The 19,994-nt window shown below is 38.4% G+C and overlaps 2 protein-coding genes and 1 pseudogene across 4 annotated transcripts in view; 1 reads left to right on the top strand and 2 right to left on the bottom strand.

Annotated features, from left to right (window-relative positions):
* Positions 1–19,994, bottom strand: part of LOC149105770 (uncharacterized) — a 66,456-nt gene that overhangs the window by 22,244 nt on the left and 24,218 nt on the right. The gene's annotated exons all lie outside the window — the stretch shown is intronic.
* Positions 7,577–9,057, bottom strand: LOC149105771 (uncharacterized). The gene has a single exon (XM_089271289.1). The coding sequence runs from the start codon at positions 8,922–8,924 to the stop codon at positions 8,136–8,138; it is 789 nt and encodes a 262-aa protein (XP_089127415.1). The 5' UTR covers positions 8,925–9,057; the 3' UTR covers positions 7,577–8,135.
* On the top strand, positions 13,204–14,186 carry LOC149105772 (zinc finger MYM-type protein 1-like; annotated as a pseudogene).

Here is a 19,994-nt window from a genome sequence, read left to right on the forward strand (position 1 = left end):
ACTGACCTATTTAAATTTGAGAAATAATCAAAATGTATGAGTTGTGATTAGTTGAGATAGAAGAGTTGACAAAAGTATGAGACTCAAAACAAACACAATGGTTTTATATAAATGGAATCCAGTGACAGAACACTGGAAAATTCGTTAATATTTTAAACAACTTGGCTGAGTTATAATTAGACTGGTTTGATACCAAAATGCGACCCTTCTTCTGCATGAATTTATATTCTTTGGGTTTCTCTTTGCAAGAATTTTTTCCTGCCATTTTCCCTTGCTCTAATTTTTTGGGTTTTTTTTCCTACTCCCTAACCCCGACACCATCACTTTTCTAATGATCCGTCCTTCATACAAATATTCAACACTGTAATATTATTGTGATTTTAATCCTATTTAATCCCCGCTATAACGTTCGAAGTGCCACGGTACCGAAAAAATGTTCGTTATAGCGAAGACCCCGTTATAACGAATTATCTGGTTAACAGCAAAAATATTCGTTATAGCGGGGCAATTTAAAATTACCAAAAAAATTCAATACTACACGTAGAAATCATTACTTTTATTCATTTGATACTGTAAACTGTAAGTGTAACGCGCTGACAATCAGGACATAAATTTCAAGAACACTTTCAATTTAAAACTTTAAAATTCAGAAGTAACAGTAACACCTGTGGCAAATCATCAATATCAGACAAAATATTCGTTATAGCGGGGTAAATTGTGCGTTGGGACTGTCAAAATCTATTCGTTATAGCGGCGATTTCGTTATAGCGGGGTTCGTTTCCACATATTTTACTGTAATTCTGCCGGGCTTTCAAATGTTGTTAACTGGATATCTTAACGTATAAAAGACAGTCGTGACATCATCAAAGTATCAAATCCTTTTTTCCAAGAAATTCTTGAAATCTTGTCTGAAGCCAATTATGACGAAAAGATTAAATCAGATTATCACCTTCGGTCATCGCCCTTGTGGTATAATTCACTTTAAAAAGTTGAGAATAGACCAGGGTTTTTTAAAGAATTATTTCTCAAAGGAATAACAAAAGTAGAACAGTTAATGGATGACTCCGTCAAGTTCCTTTCCCTCACTGCCTTCTAAAATACACGACCAGACAGTCCAGTCTTTAAATTTAATCTTTCTTGGAATCATTTCTTCAATCAAACGTCTCCAAAGAGATTTACCCCATAACACAGGGATCTCAATTAAACATGAATGCTTTTGAAAAGTGCAAAACCAAGTAGACTTGTATATAACCATAGGCGTACGGGCACCTTCGAAGTTGGGGGGGGGGGGGGGGTGAAGGGGGGGAACCTTCTTGCCCGAAAAAATTAAGCAATGTACGAATGTGTGAGTGTTGAAATAGGGATGCAAATGTACTCAAATTGCGTGAAAAACAAAAACGTTCACAAAAGTTAGTTATATTGAAAGCTTGCATACTCAATGACCTTCAGCGATCGGCTGATCAGCAACAGAGACATTTGTGTTTCAAGGTTTCAAGATCGATGTACCGTTTGGACGACCGTTACAGAAGCTATCCTATGTTCGAGACGAGCTTCTCGACATACTCGAGACGTTCAAAGAACAACATGAGGCATTGCTAGAAGTCCTTCAAGCCTTCCATGAATTCAGAAGCCTCGTCAATATGATGGTAAACAACATGGACGTAATGAGGAAACACCTGCAAAGAAAACTTCAAGAAAGAAATTAAATCACCCCTCGGTTAAGACATTCCAAACGGCTCTTTTCAGGGTTTCCACAAAAACAAAGGTCTTGGTCTTCGTTCGCTTTGATTGGCGTCCTCGTTCTGTTGATAGAAAATTGGGAAAGAAAATAATAACGTTATCGTGGATTTCCACGATACGCATTTAAACGACTTTTAGCTAAAAAAGAAAACCCTACGGTCACTTGACGGCCTACAGACTCCCGATCGGACGTCTACTCACACGGAGATTCATGAAAAAGTGAAACCTTTTTTACGAGTTTTGGAAATCACTCCAACAGCATTATTTTGTAATGTTTCCTTACAAGTGTCGTTGCCCGAACCATGAGCGTTTTGCCCGAAAAATTAGGTAATTTCCGTGGCTGGCGGGCAGCCCCCCCTCGCCCCCCCCCCCCCCCCCTCAGCTCGTACGCCTATGTATATGACAAACTTTGTATCACAGGCGTCCCTAGACTTTCAGAAAAGTCCTTCGTCTTGTTTATTCAGAAAGTTGCTACAAACACCTCAAAAACCCCCCGAAATGATGAAATAAGCCAAATGGACAGCAGAAACCGGGCAAGGTGATTATATTTTCTTTATTTAATTGAAAAGAAGGTAACATTTTATTTCGTTGAGGGGTTTATCTCTGAATAGTTTTCACTCCATACAATGCCTTGTAGAACGCTCAAATTGTTTAACACAACGCCGCGTACTTTGGGTAGTCACATCCCACTCGATACGCTTACATAAACCATTTAAAATATTCGATCGATTTCTCGAATCGTGAGTTTGGGACGCTTGTGCTTATATCAGAAAAAAGTGAATCACCTAACCAAAGCCAACAAAAGTGTCAGGACGATGTCACTCTTACGACAAGACAAGAGTTCAACTGGAAAGAGGCTTATCAAATGGCTTTTCAATGTACAAAGCGCACAAAACTTATAACCTTCAATTTTAAATTCTTACATAGGAGAATATCAACGAAGAGCTTTTTGAAAAAAAAAATGGACTTGCCGATAGTAGAAATGCACTTTCTGTGAAAGAGAGAGAGACAGAAATTGGCACATTTCTATTGGGGTTGCGCAAAACTCAAATGTTTTGGACCAGTTTGAACGTATGGCAACAGTCTTGCCAAGGGAACCCTTTAGAGTCTGATACAGCGGTCTAAGGCCGGATAGCTCTAAACATTGACTTCAAATTAACTTCTGCTGCTTAAATGCTAAATACTATATTTGGTTATGTAGACAGAAAAAAGGTTTTCCAAAACTAAACAATTTCTTACTGAATTTAAAACACATCTATGAAATAGAAAAAATACAACTGCAATCACTTTAAAAAAGTGGGAGCATCTGTTAGTGTTGTTGTAATCTCTTGATAGCTTGATCCTAGTCCCCTGAAAACGAAATGGAAACAAAAGGAAAAGAAACAAGGTACATGTATACAGACTGTATATTTTCATCAGCTCAAATTAACAATTCAAGTTACTGACTGGAGTAAGCTGGGTTTATGTATAGTAAGTAAGCATGCTGTAGTCATCTATTTGTTGTGCAAGATTTGTAAGTAGCGCAAATAATCGTATTAAATTGTAACTATTGCAAGTTTTAGTACTGTAAGTGGTGCAAGTAATTGTATCGTATACAAGTTTTGTAAGTAATGTAAATAACTGTATTAGTATCGGTAATTGTATGAAAGTGAGTGCAATTAACAATTTACATTACTCGTGATAATTGAAAATTCTCTCAAAATTGGACGAACCTTTAGGCGAGTTTGAAAGATTTTTTAAATATCACGAGTAGTGTAAATCCTTACTTGCTCAAGCTCTCTAACGATTACTCATTTATTATATGACTGAGAAAATTGCGAACGCGCGCGCTTTATTTATACAGCAGTGCAAATTAACGATAAATTGGCCTGCTCTCAGCCAATCACAATGAAGTCATTTTATCAGTCATGTAATAAGTACTTTGTAATGAGTGTACGCAACAGAATTAGTTTATTTATTAAAATTAAAAAAAACCACACAATTCACAAAAAGAAAGCGGGTTCGGCTAGCAGGTCTTGTAAGGTCTCACATGAATGGTTTGATACCCTTTGAGAGGAAAATACAACAAACAACGGAATCAATGTCCCTAGCCCAAAAACAATAACAACTGCTAACAAACAAAACAATTACAAGCTTACGAGAGCTTTTTTTTCCCCCACATTTTTATTTCCATTATTAAATACAAAGTACAGCGCTATTATTAAGTGTCAATAACATAATTACAAAACGTTGATAATAATATAATTATTTGAACTATATAGTATAAGAAATCATACTTTACTATCAATAAATAACTTCCATTTGGCCTGAAATTTCCTTTGCGTGTTGTTTTTTAAGGCTATGTACTTTTCAGTCTTATATTTCATATTAATCATTTCTTTAAAAACAGTAATATTTGGGCTGAGACTTCGTTTACGACTCGTCCAGATATGCCATTTTGCAACAATTAAAAAGTAATTTAGTAAGTCACTTACTTCATCTAATTTGCCTATCAAAACATCCTACAAGGAAACTTCAACCTGTTTACCAGAAAGTGCAAACCAAAAATTTTTGAAATCTTTCCAAAACTGGTTAGTATGAAAAAATTCATAAAATAAATGATTAACAGTTTCTGAGCTAACTCTACAAAATGTGCAAGAATCGTCTTGAACATAACCTATTTTGGCTAGACGAGAATTAGTGAAAGTGATATAATTTAAAATCTTGAATTGGAAGCTTCTGATAAACATTTCGGATGAGACAGTCTTCATTTTTATGAACGCTTTAGTAACAGCTGAATCTGCTAAACCAAAGTCTTCTTTCAGTTTAGCAAAGCCCCTGGAGACTCGTGCCTTACCCGAAACAAGCAATTCATAAAAATGTTTATTTTTACATACAGTAGGATTAAATTTTTTCTCCCCACATTGAAATTCCAAACAGCTCTCTAGTTCACTTTCGGTCACATCCAAATCCTTCAGGTGGGCAGGAACAGCAGAACGAATTCCTGACCAGACTAAAAAATTTGTATGCTTCAAACCTTTACTTTTAGCAGTATTATAAGGTTCTATATTATTCTTGTTGAATTGCAAATGGTTAATAAGGAGGATACCTGCTTTAACATAATTTGAGTAATATATTGTTCTATTATCTATCTTAATATCTTTGTTGTTCCAAATTATATTGTAAGATGTAGATGGCTTTGTTGAAAAGGCAATTCTAAAGTCAGCCCACCATTGGAGAAGTTCTCTATAAAAAGTGGAATTAATTTTACAGTCTTTGACATCGTAATTACAACTAAATAGAAAAACCCCGCCAAATAAGTAATATAAGCTTTCCATGGGGACGAGCCTTCTGAAAAAATTCTACCAAGCCAAGTTAATCTTGACGACTTAACATACGTTTCAAGATCTATTAAGTTCAAGCGTCCTTATTTCAAGTCATTTACAGCTGCCAGTCTAGCTATTTTATCTGTCCCTTTCCATAAAAAAAAAACTATAAATAATAGTGTTTAATTGTTTTATAAATTCTTCTGGAGTTGTTAGAACTGAGAATACATACAGCATTTTGGGAAGCAGAAGTGATTTAATAACGGTAACTTTGCCAAATAGTGAGAGACCTCGGCAATTCCATAACCGTATTTGTGTTCGAATGTCTTAATTTATCATAAAAATTTTTCTGTAATTGGTCAGTATCATTATAGGTAAATACTATCCCCAGCGCTTTGACACTTTTGCTCCATTTTAGCCCCAGAGGTGTCGCTGTATTTTGTCTGCATGAACCGATCCACATTGCCTCAGTTTTAGTATGATTAACCTTTAAGCCTGAACAAATTGTAAATCGATCAAGTAATTGAAGGATGAGTTTTACACATTCAATATTAGGTACAAACAGAGTAAGGTCCTCAGCATATTGTACCAGCTTAAATTCTTCCTGCCCTATCATTAGGCCTTGAATGTCTTCTCTGCTTCGAATAGCGACTGCTAAAATTTCGGCTGCAATAATAAATAACTATGGTGATAACGGGTCTCCTTGTCTTACTCCTCTCTGTAATTCAAAATATGGTGTACAAATACCATTATTTAATACACAACTAGTTATGTCTCTATAAAATGTTTCTACCCATCTTGTGAGGGTAGGCCCAAAACCGAAAGTATCTAAGCATTTTAGCATAAAATTCCAGTCAATACTATCGAACGCCTTTTCAAAATCAATAAACAATAATATGCCTGGTATATTTTGTTGTTTTGTATACTCCATAACGTCTATAATTGACCTTGCCGCTTCACCAATGAACCTGCCCTTAACATAACCCGTTTGGTTAGTATGTATTATCTCTGGAAGGACTTTGATAATTCTTGCTGCAATTACTTTGGAAGCAATTTAGGCATCTACATTAATTAAGGATATTGGTCTCCAATTTTCTAAATAGTTTCTATCTTTTCCTTTCTTTTCAATGAGTGTAATTAAAGCTTGCTTTTGAGAGGAAGACATTTCCTTTTTATCAAAGGCCTCATTAAAAGATGCAATCATAAATTCACCTATTAAGGGCCAGAAAATTTTGTAGAACTCTATTGGAATGCCATCATTTCCGGGTGTTTTACCCACTTGAAAGGAACCCAAGATAGACTCGCACTCCTGAAAGGTTATTTTTCCTTCGCAACGTGAGCATAGTTCGTCAGAGAGTTTCAATATATTTGGGTTTTCCAAAAAGCTTTTAGCTTGTTCACTGTTCAGATTTGCTCTTTGTTTACTATACAGCTTGCTGTAGGAAAGTTTTTCAGCATTTAATATCTCAAACGGATCGGTCGAAAAAGAACCACTAAGGTATGATTTCCTTACATGCTTTTTAATGTTATTGCGTTTTTCTAGATTTAAAAAATATTTACTGCTCTTTTCACCGTGCTCGTACCATCTTGCTCTCGCACGAACAACAATTCCTTCTACTTTTTCATCGTATAGTGTTTCAAGTTCATTTTTAAATTTGTCAATTTCTAGTCTTGTGAATTCGTTGGGGTTTTCTTGAAATTTATTTAACGTATCTTGATAGTTGAAGTTAAGCTCCTCTTCTCGCTTTTTACGTTCCTGTGCTAATTTTTTAGAATAAGTGATTGAGCTTGTTTTAATTTTAAATTTTAGCCAATCCCATTTTGCCCTATTGTCTGATAAATCCCTTGCATCATCTAACCAGTTTGGCAATTCACTATTAATCATGTCCAGGTAATCTGGCCTGTCCAGCATGGAAGTATTTAGTTTCCAAAAACCAGGTCCTTTGTAGCTCTCCTTAATGTTTTATGTCTAGTACTATAGAAGAGTGGTCAGTTTTAATTGAGGCCACAATATCAACCTGTGTGACTAAATCATTCAATTCGTCCGAAATAAGCCAGTAATCAAGTCTGCAGAAGATGAAAAGAGAGCTTTTACTCCATGTGTAGCTGCGAGTATTCGGATTCTTAATACGCCAGATATCGTGGAGACTGAATTCATTTTGAATGTTTTCAATCGAATTTATCACATGTTGTCGAGGAATTAAAATGCCGCCTTTTTTGTCTATAGTAGGATCTAACGGACAATTAAAGTCTCCACCTACGATGACATTGCTATCACTGTCCAAGTCAATACCTCGTAAAGTAGTCGACAAATCCTGATAAAAGCGAACAGCTTCTGCATCTTTATTCGGACCATAAAGGTTTACTAGAAAGTAATTTTTATCTTTGATTTTTGCATGAAGCATTATTAGCCGGCCTTTTGAATCACAATGTACGTGCTGAATAACAATGTCCAAACCACTCCTAATTAATACAGCGACACTCCTCGCATTTGTGCGCCCATGAGAAAACATAATAGAAGAACTCCATTGTTTTTTCCATTGACTCTCACAGTTCTTTGTTGTATGTGTTTCCTGAAGAAAAATTAGATCTGCTTTTTGTTTACGACACCAAGTAAAAATAGCTCTGCGCTTTCGGAAATTGCCAAGGCCTGTAACATTAAGAGAGAGCAATTTCAGGCTGTCAGGTTTCATTTTAGAATTGGTCATCTGAAATATTTTGGATTAGTTGTTTTGAATGTTTTAAGGTTATTGACAACATTGTGTTTAAATTAACATATTCACAGCATTTGTGAATTTGCAATCGGAAATGTGGAAAAACAAAACATGGAAATACATACACAAAACCAAGACAAAACCAACAAAGACAAAACACACACAAACAGAAATTCGAAAGCGTACTTACCATGGCTTTGGCAGCCCGGTTTCTGGGTACACTTTCGCCGAGCAACTCCGAATTTTCTTCATATATTAAGTGAACGGTAAAAATTACAAACTAAATTAATAAGTGGAAAAAAAAAAATAAAAACTCCATGGTATAAAAGTCTGCATGGTCCAGGAATAAAGCACTGTCCAATTATAACTTAGAAAGTTAAGCTTTAGGTAGATAAAATGACTTTAAGCTGTAAATTCCTTCCTTCTTATACAGAATTCTAGCCGGAACGCTCCATGGTATAAAAGCAAACTGAACTTCAGGCCTGGCTTTTATTTCTTGAAGATAATTTTTCCTCAGCTTCGACCGATCATCGCGTACAGATTTCGAAACATCATCCGAGATAAAGATCATTGATTCTTTATATTTGTTATCCTTTAACTTACTTGCCGCCAGTTTGAGAAGGTTAACTTTATCAGTGTACCTTAGCAAGTACACGTGGACCGGTCTTGGCTTTGGCGTCTCGTTCTCAGATGGATTCCGTCTAAAGCTACTTCTGTGTGACCGCATCACTTCGATTTTTCTCTCTAACTTCATGTGGCGTTGCAAGATTTCAACCTCAATAAATTCCTCCATCGAGGCAAAATCTTCCTCACTCCCCTCTGGAACGCCCCAAATGACCACGTTGTTTCTTTTGGAGCGGTTCTCTAGGTCGTCCATCTTCTCCTTCAGAGCCTCAACCTCCGTCCTGTCTGCTTTCAGCGACAACTTAGAATTGCACTCTCGAATTTCTATATCCGTCTCTTGAAAACTATTCTTCAGGTCTTCTACATCTTTAATGATTGTACTTTGTGCTAGCTCCAACGTGTGTAGTTTGCTCAACATCTCATTCTTCGCTGTAATGAACACGTCCATCTTGGCAAGAATGTCATCCAGCTTACGCGAAGAGTCAGCTGAATCGCTCGTCATTTCGTGTTTTCGCGCTTTAGACCTTGTTTTTATACTCATAAATGAAACTAGCTGGAGAAAGGCTTAAACCATTTGCAATAAATTGCTACAAATAGAAGAAATTACGGAGAGCTCGAAAAAGCCGTCCTACCCTCCTGGAGTCATGCGCACCACTCCAAGCTTACGAGAGCTGCTACACTTCTGGAAAAAAACTAGCCATTTCAAAATTCCCGGGAAAAAATTTGGCTTACTATCAGGGATGGCGGAACGTATTCTGAATTGAGGCTTATAAGGCTTATGAGGCTTATAAGCGAGTGCCAGAGGGGCTAACTTATAAAGTGTCTGGAGATATTTGTAAAATTATTATTTTAAGTATTTTTTGCTTGAAATCGTGGGGGGTAAAGTCCCCTCCCCCCCCACACCAAGACCTTCTGCTCCGCCGTCGCAGTTACGAATCTACGAATTTACTACCTTCTATTATGTCAATTTTAATCGATATGGTGACCTTTTCTACACCTACGAACAAAACCTATGAACAAAAACTCAGTTATTCCAGTATTGCCGTTTCTATGCATTCGTCGTCTCTTGACCCGGGGAGGGGTATTCCCTTATATGGGCTATATAGATATGTGCGGCCCCAAAGGGTATGGATTTTCAGCCGTTTTGGTCATAAATAGGGTATCGATTTTGGCCATTTTGATCATAAATAGGGTATGGTTCTTTCACTCTAGTCTTGAATTGGGTATGTGTCTTAGAAGAAGCTACTTTTTCCTCCTTATCAATACGGCCGTCAACAAAAGCCCTTCAAAAATTATGTTTAGGGTAACTGTGCCAGCCAAAACAGTCACAAATACGGTATCAAATTTTTGGTCACGTCATAAATAGGGTAGGGAAAATCGCAAATTTTGGTCATAAACAGGCTACGGGTTTGGGACTGAGCGGGCCGCACGGAGTACCACCCGGGGTAGAAGGAAGCTCGAAATATATTGTCGATTAGACTTTTTCTTAGTGAGTCAGAGTCTAATGTGTAACGTCACGCGCACGGACGTCTCGGCGGACTTTAAAACAGATCATACGACTGATGGTGACAATTAAAATTGCACTTCACACGAATCCAAGGGAATCGGGCTTTTGGAAATTAAACACGTCGTATCTATCAGAGACGCAAGACATCGAGGCAACCATCGAGTGTGTTAAGAAGGAATATCAAAATGATCAATCAATAAATGCTTCCTTGTTATGGCAAATGGTTAACTTACAAGTTAGAGAACAAACTCTGCGATATGCGAAAACAGAAAAGGCTAAAATGCTGCGAGAAGAAGAAGAACTGGAGAAGACAATTAACAAAGTGCAGAGGCAAACTGATTCAGCGTGTAATAACGCCAACAAAAAGCTAGTGATTAATATTCAATTAGAAAAGAAAACGAGAAAACTAGAAAAGATATTTGAATACAGAACAAAGGCAGGGATCTTCAGGGCAAAATGCAGATGGCACAATTAAGGTGAGAAAATTAAAAGTATTTCCTAAATATTGGAAAAAGGCACTTCAAAAATGGCATAATCAGTCAACTATTAGGAACGAATTTGCCAGCTGAGACAAAGTAATTGGGTGTGAATATAAGCCAAACCCCTTTACCGTACGGGCTGGGGAGACTAGGTGGAGGGGGGGAGGGGCATGTCAGTTTTTTGGGGCAACAAGAGAAATTTGGGCAAAGTTTAAAAACATTTCCATTTGCTTCGAGAAATAACGTCACTAAAAAACAGCGAATAAAAATACTGATAATCAATACCGTAGTATTCCGAATCTAACGGCCCTTATCACTTTTGGATTTAGCAGGCAAAAGGTGGAGTATCGAATGGTCCCGTTCAATTTAAAAGTGCTCACCAAAATTTGGCCTTTGCTGGAATGGCTCGCAAAAATTAGATGAGTGCTCGCTTGCTCATGTTCGCAAAATTTTGTAACTACTCGCATGCTCGGATTTCCGTTCAGGTGTCTCCCTAGAGTAGTTACGAACCCCCTCGCTATAGAGCGCGAGTTAGAAAAGGAAACTCGGTTAATTTCTCTTAAAGTTTTCCTGTAGAGATTTAACAGTGTGGGTACTGTTAAAATAAGGCTTATTTTTTGGTTGTCAATTTTTTTTACTATGGCAACATCTCATTTAATGACAGGCAGATATATTCCTCATTTTGGCCTAAACTCCTTAATATTTATACTTGCCTTCGGTGAAATGTTTTCAAACTTTGCCACATCATGGAAATGATATTGCCCGATATTTTGAATTGGTAAAATGTGTCAAGGTTGTTCAGACGGTTTCTCCAATATTCTGTAATTTGTCATTCTTCTAAATATATTGGATTAGCTCTGACATATTTTAACAAAAATAAGGTATTTTGTAGCAATTGTATGTGGTTATCACTCAGCCAAATTAAAAAAAAAATCACCGAAGGAAACGCGAGAAAATTCACTGTCAGTTTTGCCTTTTGTGCTCATGTTGACGTAATAAAGATCGAAAAACTCTGACGTTTTCCTTTGAGCGCGCGCAGATTACTTGAGCTTTCGTCCTCAGCGCGCATGCAATCGTAAAACTATAGGGAGCCACCTTAAAATGTGCTCGATTTCCGTATGGCAAAATTGGGAAACATGCACGCGCTTTGAAGTCTATGAAAGTTTATGGAAACATGCATGTTTCCTCAGTTTAACCAACGTTTTATAATCTATTGAAACTAACGGGCGTAAGAATTGTTCGCGAAAGACACCCCGAAGGTAGAAAGTATTCTAGAGACATGAAGACATGTATAATGTTACTTTTACTATTCGATCTTCAGAGCTTGTCGGATTTATATGACTTCAACTGGTCTAATTTTATGATCATAAACGACTCTTTCCGTAACACTTTGTCCCCTAAAATGCATGAAATCGAATCTTTGGCAACCTACATATTTGCTGTAAGCTGCTGGGATTGGTTGAACCACGATTGCGCCTATTGTCCTGTTTTGGAGATGTCAGCCAGATCACTTGGCGCAAAACGTTTCCTTTTAACAAAAGAGAGTTCCAGCTAGCGGAAAATTTACGAAGTGTTCGCTGCCAGTCATCTGTATTTTCTAGAGTGCTCGCTGCTCACAAGACAAATTTCATCACTGCTCGTGCTCGCAAAAATAAACGCACTGCTAGAGCATGCTCGCAAATGCTCGCAAAGACCATTCGATACTCTTAAAAGGGGCCGCTACTTTCGGCCGGTGTCCGTTACTTTCGGATAGTTAAAAAAACGTTTGTACAGTAACAATGGTTTCAGACAAAGCGGACGAGTAACAAAAGAAATTAAACGTTCCGTTTATGTATGTTACTAACTACCCACATAAACAAAGCAGACTGTTTAAATTAAACAAAAAAGGCCCTAAACCGGTTGGTACAGTACTGTAGGGCGAATCGACAGTAGGGAGGTTAAGAAACCACGACGCGACGCCGAGGACAGCTTCGATTAAAAACTGATTTTATATTCTACCCACGAATCTCGCGATACTCTAAAGTCATTTTCCTCTGTTTCTCAGTGTCAAAACTATCACAAAACCGAATCTGGGACAGGGTTTGAATGATATCAAATGAAAATAAAAAACATAGCAGTCGTGGTTCACGCTCTCCGGACAACGCAGAAGTTGGTCATTTCACGTTTTTGGTGTGCAGAGGACGGGAAAGAAATGTACCAAGAATCATAACGCACGTACACAGCCACTGTTCTGCTCATTAAACCTTTTGTTTAGCGACATTGCCGCTGCCGTTCCCGTCGTGGTTTTTTTAAACCCCCTAGTATAATGGTCGCATTATATCGCAATGAAACAGATTACCCTACAGTATATCATTTGACTCTGCTGCTAGACAAACACAGTTTATAAATCATAGTTTCAAGAAAAATTCAGTCAAGTTCGAAATAAAGCACTGATAGCTGTTCAAGTGAATGTTCAGCCCTGCAGTCAGGCTGTTCCATCCGCATGACGCGCGGTTGACAACAGAGACTTTCTCTGTTTTTTTAGGGCCGCTACTTTCGGGTGCACCGCTATTTTCGGGGTTCAATAGGAAGGTAAAAAAAATTAACGTTACTTTCGGGGAGTCGTTATTTTCGGGGGAGCCGTTACTTTCGGAATTCGACGGTATACAATAAGGTGAGACTCAATACTCAAATTAAAAGTAGTGCGACACTGCGTTTTCTTAACGCACCTTATATTTTCGTTTTTCACATTGTCACTAGACAATTTGTACGAATCCGGAATTTTTTCATTCTCAGTGCCCACTTTTTAGGCATTGCAGAAATTTAATTCACGTCCTCAGATTGCGCTGAATGGCATGAAGGAAAAATCATTCATTGGTTTCTATTTCATAAAATCAACTGAAGGCGATGCACTGTATAAACTGGTGAAATCTTCTATCGCTGAACTCAATCTGGACCTCAAGAGCATTGTTGGTAGAGCATTCGATGGAGCAGCTAATATGAACGGTCTAGATACACAAGGGACTCTATAAAACAAGAATGGTAAAGTGCTCCCCGCTGTGTATCTACGTCCATTGTTACGGACATGTGCTCAACCTTGCCCTTCAGGATACCATGACACAAATAGAACCATTGCGTTACGTTCTGGGCACTGTGCAGGCTCTGTACAACTTCTTAGAAGGAAGTCTCAAATGACGCACCCTGTCTGGCGACACAGCTCACAGACGTAGACTGGGTGAGGGTCTGAAATTGACGCTGAAGTCATTGAGTGTCAAGCGGTGGTCATGCCGGTGGGAAGCCGTGAAGGCCGTACACGGACAAATGGAACGCATTGTAAAAGCTATGCTCACACCGTCTCCAGACAAAGATCCCCAAACCTACGCTGATAGTAGAGCTTTATTTACCGCCATTTTATAGTTCTATCTGTGTGCGTGGAAAGTAATCTTAAGCAGCACTAATAGTCTGTGCCGCTATCTTTAGGGGAAGACAGTTGACGTCATTTCCGCCCGTAGAAACACCAACACGACCATTCAGACTCTTCAAGGAAGTTTCAGCAGTGCCGTATGGTAGATAGTATCAGAAATGGGTCTGAAAATGAAGAAGTGGTTGACCCATTCTCGGTTTGAATTACAAGAAGCCAGGACACCCAGACACAGGACATCATCCTTGTATGTACGTGAACACACGCAAAGACAAATGCAGCTGACTTTGGAATCGCACCACCGTATTAACACTTAGTATGCGTCCCTCGCTCGAGGTCAGGTTCAGTGGAAAGAATGACTTAGAAATACTCTGTGCGTTGGGAGATATTTGTCAGAGGAAAGCGCCTAATAATTAAGAAAGCTTCTCCCGCATTGCTAATTTTACGAAATCGACGGCGAGACTCTGGAACCGGAGCAGAAAATGTACGCGAGTTTTCGTCGTGAGCGCGGGTTCCACACCATGACTGTTTGATTGTTTCAGAAACACTGTACACAATGCATGAGAACGATCTATTTGATATGTTGCCAGAGTTTTCTTGTTTTGCAGAATGATCATTCAGTGCATTTCGCAGATTGAAAACCTACCTTCACTTTCTCGTCTCGCGGCTGCGTGCGCTTGTGCTCCAACGTGAGCCTGCTCGTAGGCTACCTACGCAACAACCTGAGGTAGCAGCGTACCAGTAACATCGCACTGATTAACACTGAAAGGGAATATGCCAACTCTGTACTAAACAATGTCATGGATCGTACTATTGATATTTTCAGTCGTCGCGATGGCAGAGACAGTTATTTCTTTTAATATGTTCTACTTGTAACGTGATCTTTTTGCTAGATTCATGTACAAGAATATTCTCACTGTGGATTCAAATGTAAGATTATTTCCACTCCATCTGCAGGCCTATGTTAGTGAATCCTATGACCCTAATTTGTGTTCGATTGTTGTGTAAAAATTTGCCCAAATTGCGAAATGTTTTTGGGAAATTAAAGTGATTCACCTCCCAGCCCCGCCCCTCCCCCCTGGATTAAATTGCCCGAACGCCTATGCTTGGAGTGGACTCCCATACAAAAAGAACGCGGGTGTTCGTCGGAACTTTTAAAAGAACCCCTATTAAAGAGGTACCAAGATCCTGTTTTGTGGTCGTGGCTTTAAATACTTTGTACCCCCAAGAGGTAATAATTCCAAAACAATGCTCCATCTCCTGTCAATGTTTTGCGGCTCAATACCCTAAAATAATAATAATAATAATCACTTTATTTAAGTGTCAATGTATTTAGCACTAATGTGCTAATTGGGGACACTGTAAATAAATAAACAAATATTTCAAATATAACATAAACTGTTAAGAATCCCAACTGGTGGCAGGCTGACCAGTTACCTATTTACACAACGCGGCCGAGGAGTTGAACTCGGGGCTACCGAGAACAAATCCAGATAGCGGTAGGGCGAAGGATTTGAACCAGGGACCTCCAGATTTCAAATCCAGCGCCCTAAACCACTCGGCCACGCCGCCTCCCTTAAAAGATACCACAAAAGTTCCCGCTGGGGATCTTTTCAGGATGAACACCCTAAGAGCTGTCAAAACCGTTTTTTAACCCCTAAAAGGTACGACGATTGGAGTCCCCCCGGCCCCCCGCCCCCCCCCCCCGGGGTGACCAGGGTTTTGGAAATTAAACACGTCGTTTTTATCAGAGACGGAATACATAAATCAAATTGTGGCAAATACTCTTGTTCTTTGGCCATCGTGGCTTAATAAGAAATAACACACAAACTACGGTGATAAGCATGACAATAAAATGCGTAGTTGGAAAACAAAAATAAAACTATATCATTTAACTTGACGTTTCGTATGTTTCGACATACATCTTCAGAAGTGATGACCGTTTTCTTTTATCCCAAACGGTCACCTCTGAAGATGTACGTCGAAACATGCGAAACGTCAAGTTAAATGATATAGTTTTGTTTTTGTTTTCCAACAATGCCTTTTATTGTCAAGTTTGTCAACGCAGTTTGTGTGTTATTTCAAATTAGGGCAACCATCGAGGATGTTAAGAACGAATATCAAAATGATAAGTCAATAAATGCCTCCTTGTTATGGCAAATGGTTAAGTTAAAAGTTAGAGAACAAACTCTGAGATATGCGAAAACAAAAAAGGCTAAGATGCTGCGAGAAGAAGAAGAACTGGAGAAGACAATGAACAAAGTGCAGAGGCAAATTGATTCAGCGTGTAATAAGGCCAACGAACAGCTAACGATTAGTATTCAATTAGAAAAGAAAACGAGAAAACTAGGAAAGATAATTGAATACAGAACAAAAGTAGCGATCTTGAGGGCAAAATGCAGATGGTGCGAAAAATTCAAAGTATTTCCTAAATCTTGAAAAAAGGCACTTCAAAAATGGCGGTATCAGTCAACTTAAATAAGGTGATAAGGAATTCGCCAGCTCAGACAAAGAAATTTTGTCTGAATATAATGCGAAACCTTTTTACTGAAATATTTATCAACTCCAAAACATACTGTGATGATTCATGAATTACTGACGACCTATTTTTGGGAAGTACTGCTTCAAAATAATTGAGCCTTGAGGAAAAAGAAAAATGCCAGAGCATGTTAACCAAAGCAGAGCGCTTACAAGCTCTAAAAAGTGTGAAACCCGAAAAAACACCAGGCTCGGATGGTTTGCTCGTAGAATTTTATAAAGTTTTCTGGAATGAAATCTCGGACTACCTTTGATACTCTATGAACTACGCTCATACTGAAGGAAAATTCTCTATAAGTCAAAGACGTGGGATGATTTTAAGCTTATACCCAAAAAAGATACAGAACTTTACTTCATGTTGTTAAAAACTGGCGACCAATTACCCTATTAAACTCCAACTGTAAAATAGCGGCTAAGGCCATTGCAAATCGACTTCAAAATGTACTTCTGAAACTAATAAATGATGACCAAATCGGTTTTCTCAAAGGACGATTTATTGGTGAAAACAAAAGATTAATCGATGGCTTAATAAACCACACTGCTGCTCATAATATTCCCGGACTATTAATGTTTCTAGATTTCGACTGAAAAAGCGTTTTACACAGTTGAATGGTCTTTTATATGGAAAGCGATGGGTTCTTTCAATTTCGGATCTTCATAATAAGCTAGATCAAATTGTGCTACCGTAACAGAAAGCTGCGTCCTTAATAACGGATAGGCAAGCAATATACTTCACACCTGAAAGAGGACGCCAGGCAAGGTTGTCCACTTTCCCTTTATATTTTCATCATTTGCGCAGAAATACTAGCCAACAAAATACGAGAAAACAAAGATATCAAAGAAATCACTGTGTATAGAAATGAAATCAAGATTAGTCGTCGATATACTGACGATACTGAATGGTGTGTAGTTTACAGGGTGTCAGTGTAAAAACTGCATTTTCTAACTCAAATTTTTAATTTAGGACTAGTTGCTCTTAGGAATATTTTATATTTTAATTCTGACTTTATCTTAGCGAATATGGTAATTGTAAGTAGTAATGTTATTGTAAATAGTCGTGGTCTTAGGAATATTTTATATTTTAATTCTAAATTTATCTTAGCGAATATAGTAATTGAAAGTTGTAATGTTATTGCAGATGGTCGTGTGTTTTTGTCATGAGCCCCTGGCTCGAGAGATTGGGCAACCACTCCCCACGTTTACGACTTAAAATAAAGTTACCTTACCCTACCTTACCTTACACTTCTATGATTTTAGACCGTTCAAAAAAGTCCCTTCCATCTGTTTTACTCGACCTAGAGCTTTTCGGTGCGCTATCTGGCTTGCAACTTATAACAACAAGAAAACAGAAATTTTCTGGATTGGGGCTTGTGCTGGGCGTCGTGATAAATTATGTGCTGAAAAAGATTTAACATGGCTAAGCGCTGGTATAAGGTCCCAGTGGGGTTAGCAAGGGTCACCAATGCTCTCCCCGTAAATGCTGAGAAATGCCTTTCCGTCTAATATAGGCTCTGCCAGCGAAGTCATATGTCGCACGTCCTCGTTTTCGTAGCCCCTGGTAATGCTAGCAATAGCTAGCAGCTGAGCGACAGTGGCAAAAGGCGAGTGTTCGGCGCCTTCAAATAACCGGAATCTGTGACTAAGGGAAGGAAAACCCCGACAGAAAAACCCTGGCCCTCCAGGTTGGGGGTTGGGCGTGAGGCCAATCACCTCACCCCATAAAACATTGTGATTACGGAAACTGGAATCTCGATGTATACAGGCTACAATTAACAGCCTGGAAGCAGAGAGCTTACGGCCCAATTCTCCACTTGGAGAACGGATAAATGATGACAGACAAAGTTATGGCCTTAAATGTCTGGATTTCGCCGATCCCATGGTTAGCATGAAAGCAAACTGCAGTGAAAAATTACAAAAGGTTAGAGATTGCTTAACCCTTTTGCGACCAGATTTTCACCAAAAAAACCCGTTTTTAACCGTTTAATCAGCTTTCTTGGCTGCCGTGACGCTAAATGGGCCTAGGTTTTGCTAAAATTGCTATGTTTTACCAAAAAGATATATTTTCCGAAGATTAGGTACAAAATTGTGCAATATTTCAATTCGGTGCAAGCGCATAAGCCCATTTTTTTTTTTTTTTTTTTTTTGCCATTACCCGTTCTCAATTTTTTCTCTTGGCCCTTTCCTTTTCCTCGGCCCTTTTAATCTCGCGTATTCTTTCTGGCTGCCGTAAAAAGTTGGGTGTTCATTACGGGCAAAGCCTAGAAATGGGACTTTGGTCAATTATAGGCATAGTGGACTATTTTACCACCATTTTTGCACCAAAACTGATAACGTCGTTTTTCAATTTGCTACGTCAGAATGTCGTCGATATCCAAAATCGACCGTTGCACGGAAATGTCCATCCTAGCTCTACTATCTGCTTATCAAGAATATCTGATGACATTTAAATTGATGACGTCACAAGTGGTACAAAGAGCACGACCATTAATTACGCGTATAAGCGTAATTGGGGCTCAAAGGTTTAAGCTGCTGTGAATACAAATCGTTATCTTAAAGTTTAATCGCCTCTCAGCTTGTTTTTATTTTATCACCGCTTCCAACAAATCATGCCGCTCTGGATGAGGTTAACAGCATGTTCTACAGCTTCCTCAGGAGCGGAAGGGGTGGAGGAAAAAATTAAGCGAGATGCGGAGATTATAACAATGAAAGTTTTAGGATGATCGACATTAAAGCGTTCAAATCAACCTGGGTCAAAATATATTTAGACAATGATAATCATGGTAAATGGAAATTATTTTTTGATTCTGAATTACACGATTTCGGCAGGGTAGTTATATTTAAGGGTAACTTCAACAAAAATGATGTGGCAAAGTTCATACATATATCAGACGCGTTTACAACAGAAATTTTAAAAATCTAAAATCTAATTCTAAAAATCAGTCATGACGATAACATGACTTCTGCTGAAATTTGCTCCCTTTACCTGTTTGCCAAAATTCGCTTGTGAGAATTGGAAATAAACCTACATACTACAAATCATGGTCTTTCAAAGGAATACTGAACGTCAGGCATTTAATGAAAGACGCAGATAACTTGCTATCTTCCAAGGAATTTAAGGAACGCTTCTTGTTTATCGCGGTTTGGGATCGTGCATAAAATTGTTAAGGAATGCCACAGAAAACCCAAATGAAAAAAAAAAAGGAAACAAAGGAAACAGGTATTTCAGCACCTTTGTTTTAAACTTCGTAAAGCGCCTAAATTCAATAGACTGGCATACAAAAAGCTAGCCGGCGCTAAACGGAGAAGCCCCAGGAAAAGCCAAGAGAAATGGTGTGTCGACTGCAGCCTTCAGTGCTCCAAAACAATTGATTGGGGAGATGGCCTACAAACTTTTTTTCTGCAGCACGAAAGCTACCAAATTAATTATTTTTCAGTTTAAATTACTTCACAGGCGTTTAGCGACAAATGAATTTCTAAATAAAATAGGCATTAGAGAAAATGATATCTATACCTTTTGCAGAACCGAGATAGAGTCCCTTTTTCATTTATTTTGGTCGTGTAGCGAGACGTCTTGTTTTTGGCAGGGCTTTATAAAATGGCTAGCCGAAAACCATATAAAACTAAAATCCAACATTTTTACTCCCGATATAATAAATGGTCTGAGGACGGACACGCTATCCAACACAA

The sequence above is a fragment of the Orbicella faveolata genome, unplaced genomic scaffold, assembly GCF_042242905.1.
Source record: "Orbicella faveolata isolate gen_17 unplaced genomic scaffold, um_ofav_v1 contig_34, whole genome shotgun sequence".
Lineage (NCBI taxonomy): Eukaryota > Metazoa > Cnidaria > Anthozoa > Scleractinia > Merulinidae > Orbicella > Orbicella faveolata.

Bases quoted from the DNA above. Each gene is read 5' to 3' on its own strand.
- LOC149105771 (XM_089271289.1), bottom strand. From the start codon at position 8,924: ATGAGTATAAAAACAAGGTCTAAAGCGCGAAAACACGAAATGACGAGC.